This window comes from Condylura cristata, unplaced genomic scaffold, assembly GCF_000260355.1.
Source record: "Condylura cristata isolate star-nosed mole 26May11 unplaced genomic scaffold, ConCri1.0 scaffold00024, whole genome shotgun sequence".
NCBI classification, from domain to species: domain Eukaryota; kingdom Metazoa; phylum Chordata; class Mammalia; order Eulipotyphla; family Talpidae; genus Condylura; species Condylura cristata.
The window spans coordinates 20,439,660-20,461,423 of NW_004567125.1; the positions used below are offsets into that span (position 1 = coordinate 20,439,660).

At 42.1% G+C, this 21,764-nt stretch overlaps 1 protein-coding gene across 1 annotated transcript in view; it reads left to right on the forward strand.

Annotated features, from left to right (window-relative positions):
• Positions 1-21,661, forward strand: part of PAPPA2 (pappalysin 2) — a 262,642-nt gene extending 240,981 nt beyond the window's left edge. The window contains exons 21-22 of the mRNA XM_004688509.2: positions 17,206-17,304; positions 18,457-21,661. Coding sequence (XP_004688566.1) covers positions 17,206-17,304; positions 18,457-18,531 — 174 coding nt within the window. The 3' untranslated portion in view covers positions 18,532-21,661. The remainder of the gene's footprint in view (positions 1-17,205; positions 17,305-18,456) is intronic.
• The last annotated feature ends 103 nt before the right edge of the window (positions 21,662-21,764 follow it).

The window sequence follows — 21,764 nt, forward strand, 5'->3', positions numbered from 1 at the left end:
CTTACCAGTCTTTTCAAGGCATGACTATAGATTTAATTCTAGGTATTCCCAGCTTATGAGACTTCTCTAGGACAACATCCTTCATCTCTTTTATGTGTGAGGTTTTGTTTGTTTGTTTTGTTTTTTGGTTGTTCAGTTTCAAGGATCTCCTAGATGCCATTTTAATGCAATGGAAATTCTTAACAAGTGGTCCACCCCTTGGGTTGTTCTTTCCTGAGATCATCTTAACTTCAGCCTTAGAAATCATTTCTAACATACAGCATTACTCAGTTTTATCTTTCTTTTACTACTTGAAGAAATGGCTTTTTCAGCACTACAAATCCTGAAATTTCCAGTATTCTATATTCTTAGTCAGTCTGCTAACAAAGCAATGACTTTTTCTGAGTTCATCTCTTCTTGCAGGACCTTATTTAATGAAGGTAGTGAACAATCGCCCTTGTTATCTTCTTCGTAAAGGCCTCTTTATCCAAAGTTAGTAGGCTTTTAAGTAAAATTTCTGATGTACAACTTTGAACAGTAAACAATGTAACTTCCCTCACAACTATAGGAAACACTTATCAAGTGTTATATAATTAGGTAATATTTTGTTTCATTTCCCCCCAGTATCTTACATACTATTCTGCCCGTCCAATGTTATGTCAGTGCCCACTTTTGAGACTAACCTCTGTATTATTCAAGTGTTACTGCAGTGATGCCATAAAGAAGCACTCCCCGAATATTACAAGTGAGTCACAGAAAATATTGCTAGTCTGCTCATTGAGCTATCCCTGAAGTACATGACAAGATGTGAATGCTTCAAGATTAGAGAACTAAGCTCTAGATCACACAGGCTCTTGGATGCCCAACTAAGGAATATGGACTTCACCGTGTGGTCAGTATTCATTCTGGAAAGGGTTTTAAATAGAAGATGAATTAATCAGAATAGACTGTGATCACAAGTTAACCCTGAAATCACAGTAATTTAGTATGATAAAAGGCTTATTTTCCACTCACTTTAAGTCTGATGAAAGTCTCTGGAGCACCTATCCATCTTTTTCAACTTACATTTTTTACTTAAAAGGTCCCCATGGCTGACTCCAAAGAGACAGAGAAGAAATAATAAGCAGAGACCAGTACTCTTGAGTTCCTTCAATAAGAATTAACATGTCGTCTTTGCTTCTAAATTGCCAGAATCTACTCGCATGGCATCAAGCTCAACTCAGATGAGTCAGGGACACATAAGGGAACACACAGACAGCAGGTGAGCACACAGGTGTGTCATGTGTGCTTTGGCAGCACATGTACTAAAGTGGGAATGACACAGAGAAAAGTAGCATCACCCCTGTGGATTAGAGAACAGATTTGTCAGTCATTTCATATTTTTAGAAACAAAGCAAAGAACAGATAAAACTGAAACAAACCAACCCTAGAAATCTGACTATAGAATTGAGGTTACCAGAAAGGGTGGGTTGCAAAGAGGGGAGGAGATTCAATAGACTATGGTGGGAGACTGTGGGTGCCTTGGTGATGGGTGTGGTGAAAACATATCTCTAAGCCAATTATAGTGCTGTAAACTGATGTTACTCCAATTGAAATGAAACTGTCTCTGTCACAAGGGCAGGTGATATCGTCCATATTTTAGGAAGAAAGCCTTAGTGAGAAATTTGGACCATGGATGTTAGAAACTTCTTTCGTGACTGAACTAAAGTGACTAATGAACTGAAGAAATGCAAAGAGCAGGGAGAAAAGAGACATTATAAAAGCTATTTCTGCAGTAGAAAGGTGAACATTGGCTGTTGAATTCTGATGAGAGAAAGAAAAGATGGACATAACTAGACAGGAGAGAGAGGAATAGTAGATGATGAGACCATGGTCTTGTCTCTCACATGAATGAATATCTGTTTATTCCGAGACAAGCTCAGTTAACAATTTATGAACATACATTGCTTTGAATGTATATATTGGGGAACAAAGAAAAAACCTGGTTCCTGTCTCTGCTCTTGGAGATGTATGCTATTCTTATGTGTTTGTGCTGGAGTGCCTATTTGGAATGTCCACTTTAAGCCATGTCAGGGGCAGGCCATGTTTGATTTTTCCGGGTTTATAGCCTCTCCATTACATGCACGTCTAGCCATTGTAGTATAACATTGAATATCCTATAAACAGTCAGTGAATATCCACACTGGACTAAATGAAATTCAATTGATTCTCTTCTTTAACAGCTCCTGGCATATATTACTTGGCAAATTCCTTACACATTGAATATGGACTATTGAGTTATTAGAGCTAGAATTAGTACATTATCTTTATATTTATCTTTTAATTAGAGAAACCAAGTAGAAAATTGACTGTACTGCATCTCGATATGAAAGATTCTGAACAAATGGAGATGAAATCTACTCCCCAGTGTCCTCTTCCTTGTGTGTTGGTTTGGAAGTTTAAAAAGCACAAGCTTAATTTTCACCTCTATTGCTCATTCCCCAAGCGACCTTGGGGCATGGCCCTTTGTCTCATTTTCCTCATGAGTGGAGTATGGATAATCATATTAATCTGCCGCACCAGGCGATAGGAGGACTAATTAAAAACGAGATTAGATTCAACCGAAGTCCTTATAATGTGAGAAATATTAAACTTGGTGGTGCATGTCTGTAAGGCTGTCAGATTGCTGGGAATAGTCTCTGGCCTTGGCACTATTGCAACCTCAGTGCAATGGGGCTGAGAGTCCACAGACTTCCCAGCTTAGTGGCCGTATCATATCTTTTCTGTTTTCATTCTCTGTGTGTCCAATCCAAGGGCTTGACCCCTCTAAACTGTCCAGTAACTGAATAGCAGAACCAGTGATATTTCCATGTCTTTAAACTCCATGTGAAAGATGCTTGCTCCCTGTGAATTTGCTCACCACCCCTGCACATCTGGCCCATACCTCAGTTCTGTATGCATAAATAAATAAATCCTTAAAAAACAAAAAAAGAACTTGCACTTAGGAAGCAAACAGAAATGGCTCCTGGTCACATAGTGCACTTAATAACATCATTATGCCTTTATTAACGGTCAGGTGAACACAAAGGAATTAACATCATCTTATTTTTTTAACTGATGAAACTGAGGGGCTGAGAATGTGATTAATATTCCAAAGACCCAGCGTTACCAAACGTGGGACTAGTAAATGAATCCAGGTAGTCTGAGTCGAGAGTCCTTGCTCTTAAAATGGCAGGAAGATTAAGAAACACATAAACTAGAAATTCAGGACTTTTAGAAAATCAACTGAGAGAGGAGGGTGCTGACACCTCCCTGGGCTTTATAAGTTTCGAACCCGGGGAGAGGAGGATATCCCAGTGAACCCTGCTCAGCAAGGATTGGAGACCAAGGAAATGAGACCAGGTCACGTGTTGTGAAACAGATGCAGTCAATCAGTGGGTGAGTGGATAAGATACACAGACAAGCATCCCGTAGATAAAGGGAATGTAAACAAGACACTTGCACAGAGAATAGTTTCCATATGGGTGAAAGCGAGACTGGATGGACCCACCAATTAACGTAGAACAGAGCAGCCAGGCTGACACCCCAGGATGGCGTGACAGGTTGAGGATGAGAACCACAATAATCAGCCACACAAATTGAGCTGTTCAGAGACACAGGAACTCAAAAATTAGACCAGGGCTAAAAGAAACAAGACTATTGGCAAGAAAAATATTCTAAAATAAACATGACACCTCCCTCCTGCCATTTCTCAACTCAGCTGGACCTGGCTATTACTGGAGATGATAAAATAGTCATGTCTAAGTTGTGGGGAAAGCCTGGCAGATTGGACAGCAGGAAAAACAACTGTGCTGGGACCCCCTAGACCTGTGTTTAGATGGAAAAAGAAAATGTGTCATGCTTCTCATTGTGAAGTAGGCAGGGGCTCCTGGTTGATCAGGTTTATTTCCCATGAATCTGTCCATCGCTCAGGATCTTTCTATTTTTTTCAATGAGAATTTTTTGAGAAAATCACAGCATGTTGTGAATAGACCAAATGTCAATTTTGACTATTTGACAAGACCTTTATTTCCATTGGTCTTCCACCTAAATGTACCTGTTCAACATGTCCTGACCATTTCCCGTCATAATTATCCATCTTCTGGTTTATTCTATTCCATTATGACCAACCAGTTCTGTTCCTCCTGATTTTTAGCTGTTTGAAATCTGTGTCTGCCTGCTCTGCTGCCCTCCACTTCTCCCCCCATACCCCCCAATATCATCCCACATCCAACCTTTTGTTATGTCCTCCTGCTCCTGAAACTTTCAATTGTTCCCTATTATCTTCAGGATAAAGACTAGATTCCTCTGGATGGAGATTTTGACCTAGTTCCAGACTTGGGTCATTAATACTCAAGGCAGAAAACCACAGATACAGCCTTTCTCTTTCCATTAGAAATCTTGGCTTACATTTGCTCTCCTGCAGGGATTTTTCTCCTCTCCATGCTGCCCAAATCCTACCCATCCTTCAAAGATTAAGTCTAATCCCATAGACTCCATAAAGCCTTTCTGAAGTGTGCCAGCCCCTTTTCTGCTCTGAACTTCGAGAGCCCTTTCCAGCAGGCCATAACTTTGGGAAGGGAACCTCTGTTAGCCTGTGATTTCTTCCCTATTGTCTCAGATGTTCATGTTCTGTCTTATTCAGTGCCTGTGCCTCTGAAGATGCTTTAAGGTAAAGACTGGGATTCATAGAGTGTCTCATGGTGCCTTGCACTTAGAAGATACTGGACATACAGCTGTCCCTGGATTCCAGCCACTAGCCTCACCTACTTCATAATCCAGGTTTTGAAGTTAAATAGCCTAGATGATATAGAACTCAGGATTGCTGGGACACTGACTTTTCCTCAGAGAGAAGGTGGTTGTCCCATGCCAAGTAGTTTTGGCTGGGGGTAGAACAGGAGTGCGCACTGTGAACCTGAGGGGACATCTTGTTATATAGGGGTGATGCTGGCGGCAAGGAGAGCATGTCAGCCTGGCCACATCCCAGGTCTGAGTCTTGGGCAACTGCTCTGTAGCTTTTCTTCAGACAGGTTCCGTGACAGCTTTGGGCCTTGTTTTTCACATCTGTAGATGAGTGTGACAAGTGTCACCTAACTCATCTAGCTATGGTGAATGCTTCATGAGATCCAGGCACAGAACCCATAGCAGAATATCTTGTACTAGCACCCACCAAGTATGAAACAAAGATGGTATTTTGCTTTTGGGGCTGGTTTATAGTTTGCGAAAGTATTTTTATGTTTCTGTTTGCTTCTTATGCCGGGAACTTTCAGAGAAATTGTGTATGTATGCATGGAAGTATGACCTTTCGCAATATCCTCCTGCTCCTGAAACCTTCAGTTGTTCCCTATTATCTTCAGGATAAGGACTAGATTCCTCTGGCTGGAGAGTTTGACCTCGTTCCAAACTGGGATCATTAATGTTCAAGGTGGAAAACAACAGGTACAGGTTTTCTCTTTCCATCAGAAATCTTGTGTGTATATAAAATAAAAATACATATTTTAATATTATACATACATACCATGAACATTGTCAGTCACTTTTTAGGCACATGCACACGAGGAGGAGTTACATGTTTTCGCTGCATGTGTATGTATACATATATACTTGTGTGTGTACATGCATCCGTACTTGTGAGTCACGAGTGCACTATGTGGAAGAGTGTGTTTTACACATACACACAGATACATGCATAAGGAAGGCAGAAAACAGGTATCGTGTCTATATCCTATAAACACTCATGAAAGCATAAAGAAATGCGGATTTAGATTTACCCCAAGTGAAGCCTTTTCAAGAGCTGGTGTGGTATCAGAATGACAGCAGGCCTTGCAGACCTTGTCAATTACTCTGCTTTCTTTAAACAGCATTTCTCACCCTCAGAGCCTCTGCTTTCTCCTCAAAATGTCTTTCTTTCTCTGTGCTTGATTGAAGAGGGAATGGTGAAGGAGGGAGTGGGTGAGAGAGAGAGAGAGGAAAGGAATTAGAGAAAATGGGAAAGTGAAAGAAAAAAGCACTCAGCAAACAGCAGAAGGGCCAAGAAAAATATTTAATCCAAACAATGAATATTGTCGTTTCCTCCCACAGTCTGCATTCCCAGTCCTCTTCCATGGGCAGTCCAGGGGAGCCAAGAAATGCTGGGCTCCCTGGCATGCCTGTGGAGGGGGGCGCCAGTAGTGGGGGTGCACACGCGTGTCCGGGGCTGTGGTGGAGCATAACTTTCCCCTGCCAACTCATGTCTGCCATGAACTGCAGGCTGGCTGAGGAGCCCGGCTCCAGAAGGCAGGAAAAAGCTCAAACTCAGAGCAGCCCCCCAGCAATGGGCCCTGGGCCTCCTCCTAGGGTCCACGTATCTTTCCATCCCTTTCTCCAGCCACAAGGTCTCCACCTCTGCCACCTGTCTCCTCATCCTCTGTGTCCTTCACTGTCCACCATTATGTGGGCTCTGAAATAAAGCATGTGCCATATGATGTTCCAGTCTGGTGGGGGGTGGCCCAGCCTGACTGTTGTGAGAGGTCCCCAGGGTTCTCTGAGGACGCAATCCTCAGAGGTACATGGCACAGACCCTGTCTGCTTGGCAGGGGCCTCAATTCGACTGTAGTTTCATTCTTCTGAATCTTTGAGTTGGGTTCTAAGAGTTCTAAGAAACTAAATCTGGAAGGTCTTGCTAAGCTGTTTTCAAGTGTCACTTTTGAGTAACTGATGGTGAGACTAGAGACCAGGGGACACTAGGGAACAGACTAGAAGAAAGGTACCTTCTCTGGGCCCTCCCTGGTGATGCAATGGGTTAGGATGCAGCACTGCAAGCTCACTGCAGATGCTTCAGTGCGAGTTCAATCCCCGACCCCTGGAAGTGACCCACGTGGTGCAGCAGACCTCTCCTGACCTGCCCACTGCTCCTCTCAGCAATGGACCTGCCTGTTCTGCTCCCCACTCTGGATCTGGTGAATCCTCTCACTGCCCCTGTTAGGCCCAGTGCTGGTGCGGCCCTTACTGCTGACAAAAGAAAATGCTGTGGATCAGGGAGCCGAGTGGAAAGGGCATTGCCCTATACTGTTGGTTTGATTTGAAACTTTTTCCAAATGAGGTTGGATGGTGTGTTAGTGTTAGCCTGACTGGGAGCAGCACTCTGGGCATCCCACCCTCAGGCCACCAGAGGGTCCACTGCCCATCCCCAGACAGTGTCTTGAGAAGCCAGCTGGGTGCTTCTAGAAGGAGGTTATGCTAGCCTGAAGTGAGGCTTTGAGGTTATTGGACAGAGAGTCACCGGATTGACTTGGACCAGCACTCGCAGGGCCAAGTGCTCCATAGAAAAGGGAAGTCCTAGAGGAAAGACAGACATGAGATTGATGGACAAAGGTTGAGGAGGAGGACAAAAGGTTTTGGCATTTTTTGTTCTTGTTCGTTTGTTTTAGGACAAGCTTTGGGATTTGAGGCAGAGAGGCCAGACAGTGACCAGATGATTGTGGAGCTCAGAGGGAGGAGTGATGGGAATGGCAGGGAGTCAAGCCCAGGGTGCCCCTCTGTCTCGTGCAGTTTGGGTAAAATGGGCAGGGGGACAAGGACCCAAAGCGCAGTGTCTTGCTTAGTGGAGCCTCAGGGACACACGAGACCCAGGGCACACGCCACCTGTAGCCATGGCCCACTCTGCAGGGTGGCATTTCTCCACAGAAGGGCAGATCACATACTTGTAAGAGGGCTGTGACATTCGTTTTAAAGCCCCTAAGACAGTGTGACCAGGACCCTTCTCCAGTCTCTATCCCTTGAGAAGCCTAATGCCAACTTTAAGCTGATGTTTTTTTCTAATTCAGAGAAAGGCGCCCTCCACCACACTCTTCCCTATTCAAGCCTCCAACTCCCTGTTTCTTCCTTCAAATGGGTGAGAAGCTAGGGCCATGCTGGATGGTAAGAAGAGGCTACACCGGATGCAGGCAAGGTGTTTGCGAGAGAGGACGTTCATGCTGCCGGGTCTCTATTTGTAGTTGAATGAAAGGGGCTGTAAAGAGGTTATTTTTGACTGAAAAGTAATTCAGAGTCTTCCCACCTTCCTGTTTTCTCATGGCTCAAGTCAGAGAAAAGGTGTCTGTGGTGTTTGTAGTTTTTCAGAGGCTAAGACATCCAAGTCACCATTATGGTGTTAGGGGAGCCAGTGAGGGCTTTCCCATGCTGTTTGTATAAGCTCTAGATACCTACCCCTTGTCACGTGACTCATATTTCCTGGCTCAGATGAGTGCATTGGTGGTGGAAGTGAATGGGGCATCTCAGGTATCTGTGGCTTTGACTCTCAAGTGTTGATGGCTTTCTGACGAGAGTCCTAGTGGAGAGAGCATGGACACCATCTGACAACAGCAAAAACAGTAGCTGTCTCCTTCCTCAAGCTGAAATTCAGGGGCTTCTTAGAAGAGGCAGGAACTGTGCTAAACATCTCACCTCCCATTGTGTTTTATTCCCATTCACAAAAGAAGATAAACGTAGGAAGCTGCTCAGATTTGGATTCTTGGCAGGAGCAGTTCTGCAGCGTAGCAAAAGATCACCTACTCCACCCCCAGGCTCTTCATCACATACATGTGTACAGTCTTGATCCCCCTAGTTCCTGGGGGAACTAGGAAGCTCCAGGCACCTAGAAACAGATGGAAAAATTACAGGTGAAAGAATGTATTTGATCTTATTCTGTTTGCTTTTTTATTCCCATCTCAATGTGTCCCAACTATTTATTTCTCTCAGAGAAATAAATTCTTTTTTGGTACTACTTGGTTATTTCTATTCTAGGACCATGATTTGCTCTTGGTATCAGAGATAAACAAGCTGATTTAAATCAAGCCTCTCTTTCAGATCCTCTGAAGGTACATATTTGTTTTTCCTTTTTTGAGGATCTGATGGAAAGCACAGGAGAGATTTGGGACCTCATATGGGCCAGTGTGGTACCACCTGTGAATGGTAGACAACAGAACTAGCCCCCATGTTCTGATCCCTGTCAGGCTGCTTCCCTCAGCCCACCCCAAAAACTGTGTATCTCATCATGTTCTTCTCATTACATCTTGCTTACCTATTGTTTGTAGTGTAGAACTTTGACCTTCAAAGAGGTATTCTTGATAGTTTGAGCCTTGAACTGGGTAGCCCAGCAAGTCCTTAGGATCTTAGTGAATAGTAATTTTGCCAAGGTCCAGGTTAGATATACATTTCAGAGCCAGGAAACGAGGAATGAATCTCTTGGTTCTCAAGGAGCCAAATGACCTATGTGGCATCCCCAGATCACTGTGTCATTCCATAAAGTCCTTGCAAATAGAGTCTCCTTTTGAAAATACTAACAAGATCACTTAAAAATGCCCTGCCTTTAATTAACAGTAGTGTCTTGTGTACTTGAAACTTGCTCAGAGAGTGTTCTTACATACACACAAGAAGAGATAATTGTGTTAATTAACTTAAGTCTAACATTCATTTCCCAACACACACATATGGCAAATATCCCAGGGAACATCCTAAATCTATACAACTTTTGCCATTATGCTTCAGTAAAGTTAGAGAAAATAATTTCCCATCTTACAGAGGTCCAACACTGAGGTCCCTATTCCCAGGCAGCTGTTAAATCCCAACTCTTAGTTACCTCTTTAAAAAAAAAAAAAGATTTATTTATTTGTGCATACAGAACTGGGGTACAGGCCAGAGGCTCAGGGACGGTGAGAGGCTTCACCAGAGACAGATTGGGGAGCAGAACAGGCAGATCGACGAAGTACATTGCTGAGGGGAGCAACGGGCGGGTCAGGAGAAGTCTGCCACGCCATGTGGTCACTCCAGGGTAGGCGGGAATCGAACCCATGCGGAAGTGGTTTCAGCTTCTTAGTGCTGTGCTTTAACCTGCTGCACCACCTGGGAGGGCCCCTAGTTACCTCTTAATTACAGATGTTTCGAAATTAGTCTAGGACAGCCATGGTTGTGCTCCTTTCAGCTCTGGTTTTCAGTGTGTTTTGTTTTTTGGCGCATGGTGATTTGGCTTGCTTTCTTAATATCCCAACTATGAAACTAGAAGGATAGAGTTAAGTTTTATCCAACATTTAAAATAAGGATATTTACAAATGAAATGATCTCTCGGATCTATTCTACTTTTTGCATCTGGCAACAAATGTATACTTATACTTTACCTTTCTAGGACACACATACACATTTTTTTTTTCAATTTCAGTGCCAATATTATCTATATTTATAATGATAAAAGAAAAAGAAAAGACTAAATACCCATAACCGCTGGACATATGTCAAAGTTAGATGACTTTTAGGAAGCAACATGACTAGTAAATTGTTTCACAGTAAGGACATACTGAAAAGGAAGGACCTAGTCACAAAGTACACTAGGAAATGTAGTTGGTCAGCACTTTTCTTATTTGTTGAGAACCTATTGTGCACCAGGCATTGAACTATTAACTTGGACTACAAAGATTGGATCCTGAACCCTTGAGACATTCAGAGTGTTAAATCCTGCAATACATGTCTAGATAAGATATGTAAGAGAATAATGGAGAGGCGGGGAGAACTGTCTGGGTCCAGGAAACCAGATGAGATTTTGCAGAAGAGGGTGTGTTTGAGAAACTGTTCTGCACAGGCTATCTGAGGGTATCTGTCTGTTTTCATTTTACATTTTCCAAGAAGACTGTCACAAACCCACACATGTGACATCAATAGCACCCTCCCACCCCATGGGTGAATGATGGAGAGTAGAAAACCTCCAATTCCTCCTCTTCTTCAGATGACTTCAGGGAACACAAAACCTGATTTGGCATTCTGAGCCTGATTTGGCATTTCTGAGGCCCAGAAATAAACATTCCTGGGTCTCAGGCATCTGTGATAGAGTTGTTCCCTCCTGGAAAAATAAGTCATTAGGGACATATAAGCTGACCAAACCCCAAGATCAGAAGGAGCTGGAGTACATTCCTGCAATGGAGAAAAGCAGAATTGAAGTTGTGGCATTCTGAGATGAAATATTTGACCTTTTTGTTGTTCCCATGTTAGATCACTGGGTTCCTTTCATAATTAAAACCCCTGAACCTAAGACCTTTTTATAGAGATGCCAAAGGAATTCAGTTGCCCTGCATTTCTAAGAAATTTAAAAAATTAATGAAATCATCAAACGTGGTAGCTTGGTACAATAGGAAGAACATCAGGTCAAGAATCAAGAGATTTGGGGTCAGTTCCCAGAATTCCCATTATCTAGTCTTGCAAACAAGACATTCCACCATCTTAAGGCTCCATTTCATCATTTGTAAAATGAGTTTTGTACTAGTCTTCAGGGTCCCTTCCAACATTAGAATTTCATGTATCTATGTTCCTTTTTAAAAAAGCCTTCTGTGGGCCCACCCTGATGGTGCAGCAGGTTAAAGCACAGCACCAAGAAGCTAAAGCCACTTCAACATGAGTTTGATCCTGCCCCAGAGGTGATCCACATGGTGCGGCAGACCTCTCCTGAACCACCCGCTGCTCCCCCTCAGCAGTGTACTTCATCGATCTACCTGTTCTGCTTCCCACTCTGTCTTTGGTGAATCCTCTCACCACCCCTGCATCTCTGGCCTATACCCCAGTTTGTTTATGTATGCATAAATAAATAAATCTTAAAAAAAAAAAGCCTTCTGTACATCCCTGAGAAGCCTCAAAAGTTTTGCCCCTGATATTCTAAAAGAGGCCTCACAGTTAAGCCAGTTAAGCTTAGGGATAGTCAGAGGGCAATCTATGGAAGGGAAAGAGAAAAAGGTCAGTCTCTCCATTTAGTGGTGAGGCAGAAAGTAGAAGCCAGTGCATGTGCTTGAATACATTTCCTTTCCAATCATTTGCAAAGACTCTATTTGGTACAGCACCAGAACAGGCCTGGAAAAGGGCTCTTTGGAGTCTTCATGCAACCCAGTCAATATGAGGAAATGGATATGAGATGAATTTGTGATTCATCTAATTAAAAGGCTTTGATGGGAAATGATGTAGGAAGGAGAAAATGGTGTGGTGTCAGTAAAAACTCGGTTAGCCTCTTCTCCTAATCTAGAGCACTCCTGCAAAAGATAATCAGGATTCTGCTCCCATGCCCTAAGTGGGAATAGTCATATCTAGTTGATAGATACCAGCCTGTAGATTAGAGCAGAAAGTCTAAAGACTGAGCTAACCTTTCCTAAATTTCAATTGGTTATGACTTCTGTTGAAAACCGTAAACGAAAAATGCTCTTAATCTGATTCAGTTAAGACAGGAATTATCAACCCACCAGTCAAAGTTTATGTTGCATTTCCCAAGGGTGGACCCTGTGATAGACAGTCTGGTACCTCCCACATTTCTGTATTTTATTTATTTTTTAAAATTTATTTATTTATGCATACAGGCCAGAGGTGCAGGCGAGAGAGGTGAGAGGATTCACCAGGGACAGAGAGACAGAGTGGGGAGCAGAATAGGCCAACTGAAATACACTACTAAGGGGAGCAGCCAACCAGAAAGGAGAGGTCTTCTGAGCCATGTGTGTCACCTTCCTGACTGGGGATGGAACTCGTGCTGCAGTGGCTGCAGAGAGCTTCATAAACTGCACTTTAACCAGTTGTGCCACCTGGGAGGGCCCACATCTCTGTATTTTAGAGCCTCATTCCCCATGGACAGCTTTCACAGCTTCTCCTCCCTTCTGCATTGCCCACTACTAAGCTTCTCTATAGCATCTGGATGTATCACACTAAGGGAGCAGTGATTACTTATTGTGAGTTCTCTTGGGGGTTTGGAGCTATGTTTTATCACTCTGTCCCCAGAACAAAGACATGTACTCAGATGACCCACCCCCATTGCCCACTGCTCCTCTCAGCAGTGTATTTCATTAAATCGCCTTTTCTTTTTTCCATTGGGAAACTATCTCCTTTCTCTTTTCTCCCTCTCTTTTGCACACTAATTCTATTTAAGTTAATTTCTATTGAAGCTCTTAAAAATAATGCCTAGATTACTACCTCACAACATACGAAAAAATCAACTCAACATGGATTAACTAGACATAAGACCTGAAACCATAAAATATATAGAAGAAAATATTGGTGAAACACTACATGATATACGCCTCAGTAACATCTTTAACAATGCATCACCCAAAGCAAGAATAGTGAAAGAATGGATAAACAGCTGGGACTACTAAAATTGAAGAACTTCTGTACAGCAAAAGAGACACTACATAAAACAAACAGACATCCCACTGATTCGGAGAAAATTTTCACACATAATACAAAGAGCTGATGAAACTCAATAAATATAAAATGAACAACCCCATCAAAAAATGGGCAGAAGAGCTACAAAGACACTTCTCCAAAGAGGAAATGCAGATGGACAACAGGCACATGAAAAAATGTTCACCATCACTTGTAATAAGGGAAATGTGAATCAAAGCCACAATGAGATACTATCTCACACCAGTAAGAATAGCAGATATTTAAACAAAACAAAACAAAACAATGTTGGAAAGAAAAAGGAACTCTCCTACATTGCTGGTTGGAATGCAAACTGGTACAACCACTATGGAAAGCTCTGTGGAGGTTTCTCAAACTGCTAAAAATAGAGCTTCCATATGATACAGCAATTCCACTCCTAGGTATCTACCCAAAGTACACAAAAACAGTAATTCAAAAGGACATAACACTCCTATGTTTATTGCTGCCCTATTTACAATAGGGAAGATATGGAATCAACCCAAGTGCCCAAAAATAGATGAATGGATCAAGAAGATGCGGTAATTAATATGCACAATGGAATATTACTTAGCAATCAAAAAATAAACTCATGCCATTTGCAGCAATATGGTTGGAACTGGAAAAGATCATGCTTAGTGAAATAAGCCAGAAAGAAAGAGAAAAACACCATGTAATTTCACTCATAGCAAGAGTGTAAGGGATCAGGCAAAAAAATAAAATTACATATACATAGTAATTGTAATAAAGTAAAAAAAAACATCAACGAACAACTATAAACCAGAGACATTCTATGGGGGAAGAGAGGGGAACAAGATCAAAATGGGAGTGGGAAGAGCACATGGTGATGGTACATGGGTAAAGTGGTGGTGGTAAGTTCGCAGGGATTGCAACCACGATGAGAAAATGCACAAAATGAAGAATAATGTAAAAAATATATTTATAAAAAAAATAATGCCTGGCACATGTAGATGTGGAATAAAGAATTTTGAGGGTAAATGGATGACCACATTGATAGGTATAAGACAGAGCCACCATCTCTATGGCTGACTCCCCAGAACAGCATTAAACAGAAAACAGCCAGATTCTGTAGCACAAAGTAGAAAAGACATTTGCTTCTGAGACACTTTCTAAGTTAGATAGCTGGGCTTTAAGTAGCACAGCCATTCCTCTTAGTATTTTATCACATACAGCAACTAAGATAGCTATGTTCGAGTTCCTAAGTCAGAAGAGCAACTAATTTAGGTTTAGGTATTCACTTTAGGTATAATTCTGAGAAGCTTGATTCTTGGTTCAGAGATAAATCATTCATAAGTGCATGTGGGGTTGTGGGGGTGTGTGGTTGCATGTTGGAGGAGACTCATTTAACAATAAGGTAAATAGTCCAATGCAAATTACCTCCCTGGAATTGAACATAAAGAATTTTCATGGTGATGAACGTTCTGTGATGACCATTGTATTCTGTAAATTATTAAAATGTCACTAATAAGAATTACAGTTTTCTTTTTTCATAATGATAAAAATATCAAGGTGCCTTCTGAGGAAATGCAAAAGCTTCATTTCCTTCTATTACAGGACAAATGAGGACACTGGGTAGTGAGGAATTCATCCATGGGCACATTGTGCAGGGAAACTAAGTCTCAAACCCTCGCTTGGGAAAGGTCCCCTTGGGGCAGTAACATCCTGAGTCCCACACCTTTCAATGATCAAGACTTAGATCTCCCCATCTACATCCAGTCTTTAGATAGTTTCAAAACATTGGATCAATTAGTCATTTTTCCCTTCCTATTTTTTTCCATTGTAACCCTGGACTCAAGCTGTCAGGCTTCCCAGGCTCATGTTGCCATAGGAGACTCTGTTTGTTTAGGGTGGAGCGGTTGTTTTTGGCAGGTTGGGGGAGGAGCAATTAATTCTAATAGGTATATAGTAAATTAAATACTTGCATCCTTCCAGCCTTTTCTCTGGATTTCTGTTCCATTTTATAAATTCGTTCTCTTCCCAGATGGCAGTTTGAAAGCAGAAAAGAAGCAGTTTCTAGAAATCATGTCCAAGTTATAACAACAAAAATCCAGTGGGAAACAGAGAAGGTCACCTAGACCATTCCTGTTCTTTTCATCATATCTTCCCTAATGTTCTTGAGATGAGAAGCCATCTCGGGAAAAGCTCTGGAAAGGTTCACCAGGACCCTTTATTAACTCATTCAAATGTTTTAGTTGTTTTTATAAAACAGAAGATCTTTAGATCTCCTTTTAATGCCTCATACTGAAGGCCATGGTGTTAACATGTAGGAAAAATATTTTGGGTGATCTTTAGATTTTTATAGACAATTACATGAAAAAGAAAGAACAGATTCAGTTTTGCCAGTGAGTCAGTTAGGGTTGGAGGAACAGTAACGGATGCTGTGTTAGATAAAGAAAATATAGTACAAATATTTGAAATAGAAAAACTCTGGGGGGATCACAAGGGAGGTGTTGAGTTTCCCTGGGAGGACCCAGCAGCCTCTGTAGATATTCAGGGTACAACTAGTTGCAGTTTGGATCCTATTATTTGGCTAGAATCATGGATTCAAATACTGGTTGTATGGTTATTCCAAATTCTCCAGAGTTAAAGTAACTGACTGTAGTTTTAAAGCCCAATACTCATCTCAAAATCTCTGTGTTTTATCCCAGGGAGGCCTGTGTTGAAAACAGAATTCATTTTCACTTCCCGCTCTCAACTGACATTGTTAGGCAGCTGTGGGACAGCTGTTGAGTTCCACCCCACAAGTAGCAGCTTTCCAGTGGTTGGCAAACTGGTATAGATCTGGAACAGAGTTCAAGTGACCTCAGGACCCCATAGAATAAATCAAAACATTGAAGTAATAACTTGGATGAGCTCATTCTGATGTAACTCAATTGCTAAAAATTATTTAATGTTCATTTTTTAGGTTAGTGATCTGTCTCATCAAAGCACAATAAAATAGGCAACCGTCCTTGTATTTGACATTTAGGGAGGATAGTAGGCAGAGAGTTAGAACGAGTCACCTGAAAGATGGGCTCAGAATGCTGGCGTCTACCAACAGTCTATGACCCAAAGACTTTGAACACTGGCTGTGGCTGAGACTTTGCAGTTGGGCACCCACTCAGGATGGGAGCGCTAATGAGACAGAGTTGGTGGACTGGCTGAGCACCCTCGAAGATGTTGTGGGACACTTTCTCCAGAGTTGTTATAGGAAAACAGCACATTGGACTGACAGGCTAGTTTTTAACCACTTGTTACAGTTCTTATCATGCATCCCCTTTTGGAGTGAAATGCTCCATTCACTCTGGTTTGGCCTGGGCCTCTTTCCCATTCTGGTTCCTGTTAACTTGCGGCAGAAGTTGGAGTGGATGGAGATGGTTTAGTGTTCTCTGGTCTAGCCTTGTGTCCAGCTGCTGTGTATGAGGCAGCTAGACATGTGCCGCTAATTCTGTTCCAGCGCAACTTCACAGACCTAGCCCCTGCATTCTGAGAAGACATTATCTGAGTATTTTTAGCCCTTCAGGGCCACTGTGATCTCTAAGAACAAGACCCAGGATAGGGAGTGGAGGTTATGGTTCTTAACCTGAGAAGCAGCAAATAGTCAGGATACAAGAATTTTAATCTCAAACTCTGCTAGATGCTACTCTATGCCCCTGACCAGCTTTGTCATCTCTGTGTGTCTGTTTCCTCACTCATTAAATGGGACTTTTCAAGCCTGTGCTCAGCAGAGTTAAAATATATGAAACACTTTCCTAACCTATACAGACTGATTATTAGAAGATAAAAATGTTGGTCCAGGAATTTAGATGAACCACGTCCCTGTATAGGATCAGGGCAGAGGCTGCATGTTAACTCTGATAACTCTTTAGTGCCAACAGTCTGGAGATTTCTCAACTTCCTAAGGTTAAGTCCCTTTGTATCCTGCCCCTCAGGTGCCTTCCCAAATCTCCTGAGTCCCATGGGCTAGGTAGTGTGGGGAACAGACGGGAGAGGCACACTGAACTTTGACACTGACCCCCAAACTCCCTACAGCCTTTCCAAGCAGATGGTTGGTGTGACACGATCAACAACCGGGCCTATTGTCACTATGATGGGGGAGACTGCTGCTCATCCACACTCTCCTCCAAGAAGGTAAGCGGGGACCCCTGTGATATGGGGAGAGGGCAGCAAGGCTGGGAATAAAGGCAGGTGCTTTCACCTGCTCCTTCATGGTATATCATAGCTGGCTTCTGTTCAACAAAGAGAGGGAAATGTAATGAGCAAATATCAGAGCTTCCAAAGCAACAGGACTGAGGGTAGTCTTTTTTTAGGATAGGTTATTCAAAACCAATTTCTAAATTGTCTGTATGTTAACACCTTCCAAAAAGCCATGGCTTTTACTACTGATAGATTCATGCCAGTTTATCATTGTCCAGAAGGTATCTGTGTAGAAAGAAAATGATAACCTTCACCTTGGGAAAGCAGGAGAGCCAATGAAGTGATATCCAGTTTTTATTAATCTCCATAATTAAGCTCAGAATCCTATAAAGTATATCCTAAGCATATTGCAGGCATATAGTCAATGGCCACCACAGTCTACCTGGAGCACTGCCTGGACCATACCTGGAAACTTTCACCATCCCCTTCATCATTATTGCTCTATGCTCCAGTTAATTAGAAGAGATATTAATAGTTTAATGTTTGCAAAAAAAACTAGTATTAAAAAAACTAGTATTCCAAAGGTATATGGTGACTCTTGGCCAATTGGATGGATCATAAAATAAGCAAGAAGTGGTATTTTCTTAGTTGTGTATGTCTCCACAATAAAATCATACCTCCATGGTCATCTTATACAGGCTGAGTTGAATCATCCAATCTCTCTTGACTTTCTCTAAAAGTAAAAAAAAAAAAAGCTAATGTTCATCTTACCCACATTATGCGGAATTTTTTAAGATAACAATAGCAAAAACATTGACAACCAGTAGTTGTAGACATTAGCATTAACATTAGAAGTAATGGTAAGAGGTGTTGACATACCTAGAAATATCTAATTTCTTTTTTAAACTAAACACATATCCTCTAGAGAAGTTACTTCTGGCTTCCCCATTTGACACATGAAGAAAGAGAAGGTGGCCTTGCCAAGCGACATCGTGTGTGAGAGAACTGGGTGTTAATTTCAGTTCTGTGATAGTAGTACATTACCCCACTCTCCCTCTGGGACCAAATGAGAAGAGCAAAAACTGGTTAAAAAGTGTGAAGCTTGACACACAAATGGGTGATGGTGGCTTTTCTTTAATTCTCCAGGTCATTCCTTTTGCTGCTGACTGTGACCTAGATGAATGCACCTGCCGAGATCCCAAGGCTGAAGAAAATCAGTAATTCTGAGCTGAAGCCCCTCCTTACTGCCCTGGAGGCAGTAAGAGAGAGGTCTGCTCGAGGGGAACAAAGGTGGATGAAGAAGAAAGGTTGTGAAATAAAGGAAGGAAGAAGAGCACATAAGATCTTAGGAGAAATACAGGAGGATGTTTATAGGTGCCAACTATCATGTCAAATAGCCCAACACTCATAGGTAAAGTTTCTTCAAAGAGAGTTGATGAAAAATGGAAGAAGAAATATATTAGATAGGCAAGGACCCTTCTCCCCCATTTATATTCTATTTCAACATTTCAACTATTGATCCATTCCCTTCCCTGCACCCTGCCAACTTGTGAACCAATACCAAGATACTAGAAGCAAGTTGCCAGGGACACTGTCGCTACGCATTTTGAATGGGTTGCCATCTTTTGGGGCTTATCGATCTTCAACTGGCTCTCTCCCTTCCTTTTGTGTAGTCCCCCTTAATAACAATGAGGCTATTAATTCTTTGTAAGTATTTAAACATAATTATATAAATATATATATATATTATATTTTTTGCTGTCTACTAAGCCTAAAAATTATCCATTGTTCCACATATGCTGCTGTGAAGTTCACGTCCAGAATGAATGTTGAAGATTTGGGGACAGAAAAGAAAGTTCTTCTGCCATCTTTCTGTTGCTAGGGAATTGGCAGGTTGAGGAGAAAGTTGAGAAGAAAAGAAGAGATATTAGATAAAGATCTTGAGGCTAACATGTGAGCTAGTCATCTTTTTTTATAAGCAGGGAGCTGGCTTTTGAGGAGAATGGAATGCTAACTCCAGGAGACATGGAAAGTTGGGAATAACCATTGATGGTATATCCAGGCAAACAAAACTATAGTTCCTAAATATTCATCCCCAAAGACTATGTTATCTTCTCTTCACTGCTCAAAACTCCTAGTTGCAGTTGGTAAGACCCAGAGTTTTTTATAGTTCCATATCTGCTTATTCCAGCTATGGCTTTTAGCCAGCCAGTCAACAAGTTCATACTAGGGCTCATTCTCTGATTGCCAGGATTGTAGAAACTCACACGTTCTTCATACTTGGCCCGTGGTTTCACTTCTAAGTCCCCAACCCTGGCCATCAATCCCAGCCACATGACCAATTGTTAACTTTGTGGGGGAAAATGTCACAGAAATGACATAGGGGGAAGATGGAAGGAGTTGGAAGAACAAGCCAGATGGAGAAGCCAAGAAAGGTGGTAGAGAAGGGAGCAGTCAGGTAAGTTCCAGGCAGGCCCAGGGCAGGATGATGAAGTGAGTCAAAGACACTCAGATTTGTTCCAGCTCTCCAAAGCCAACCAAAGGGGATGCTTTGAACAATGGAGAATCTGAGGTAAATTCTATTCAAGAGTGATGTATCTAATTTGTGATCCAGCTTTCAATTTAAGCAAGCTTATGGAAACACATGGAGCGAGGGTGACACTCTGTGGGGAGAGAGAAGAATTTCAGTTATTTAGGGTCCTCTAGTCCTTACTCTTTCTTGCTCTTCAGTAGCCAAACTGTACAGGAACCGATCATATTAACCTGCTTCTATTTTTGTCCAAGGCTTATGCTTTCTTCACGGGGTCTATTACAGTCATGTGTTTTGGTTAATTTCTGGATTAGATCTCATGGCAAGAAAAGTCGAGAGCTAATTTCTTGTTCAGCTCCTCCATTTTTTTCATCTCAGGAAGAGCTTCTTCTCCAGTGGAGTTGAGAGCAGGAAAAAATGAGAGCATATCCTGCCCCCTGAATCATGTGCTATTAGAATCTGGGCACACAGTCCTAGCATTCTCAGCAACACTAAGTCAGTGATACTGAAAATGGAAGAGGGACTAGTACAATCTTGAACCAGACTTCATGTAGGAAAGAACAGTATTTTGAAAACGGTTAAAAAGGAAAAGGAGAATATATACATATTTATCTGTGGGGACATGAAATGAAGGTGGCAAGACTTGGTGGGCACAGGAAAGAACAGAGTTTGCTCATCCCAAACACTCTTATTCACTGTATTCCTAACCACAAGGGAAATAATAATTTAGATATAATTCACTGTCTGGGTTCACAGTGCCCCCAAGAAGAGAATAATATTTATTTCTGGCATTTCTGATAAGCTTCAATATGGAAAGGATACTGGAAAAGTCTAGACTGTCCATTTTAAAAAGCTGTAAACTTATTGTCAAGGGGAGAGTATCCAAGTTCCTGGAAGCTAGTCCAGCTCCTAGTAGGGGAGCCCTGACCCATCCGACACTGAGACAGTAGAATAGTTATCCCATGCTTTGCTTCATCAGGGGGTCACAGTCCCCACAAAAACATGGACCCCGTGGTTCATGCCAGTATGGGTATGGGCTCAGACTAGCCGGAGGAGTAACAGTGAGAATATTTGCTTTTCATACTTCATTTTAAAATATGTTTTCTCTGTTGGCAACTTTGCAACTCACCACTGCCCTGGGAAAGAAAAGATGGCTCCATGATAGTTGAAAAGCCTCAGGGGCTAGACACTGCCCAGCTGTAGTCAGTTCTGGCCATTCCAAGATGGCAGGTTCCTCCAGCCCTTGTCCCTGAATCTCGTGCTACGAGTCCCTTGAGTCACTAATAAAGTTACAGGACTTAGATGAGTCACTAATAAAGTTACAGGACTTAGCCATGGTCACACACGCCCAGTGGCTAGCCACTCTCACTCCTCGCTGCCTCCACTGCTGCTGCTGCTCACACAAGGTCGAGAAGCCTCTCCCAGAGGCACTTCATTCTGTTTCTATGCTCCAAAATCACTTTCTGGTTCCCTTTCCCTAGTAACTAAATCAACTGCTGCCAGGTTGCCCATGGCTAGTTGACTTGGGTAAATCTTGTGACCTCTTCAACCAGCAGGACCTAAAGACAGAGTGAGGGGGATGGGCAGCTGGCAAACCTGTCCAAGGCAGTGAAGAGTTATAGCTGATGCCTCCTTTCCTTCCGCCATCGTCAGGCATGACTTGGCACTTGCTCTGCTCTGTGAGATCACCATTGAGTTTGTCAGTTAGCACCCCAAGTGGATGGCTTGATTGGGAACACAGTGAAAGGAGCTGATCTACTGTATTGTAATGTAAAACAGCTACAGCCAGTTATTTTGTAAGATTATAAGATGTTCATTAAAAAATCAGCACACAAAATGTGAAGTGTCTTTAATGCCTTCTTCTTTGTTTAAATCATTCTATCACTTCCAAATTGCTTTCTATTTGCTCGTGGTAGGTCCAGAC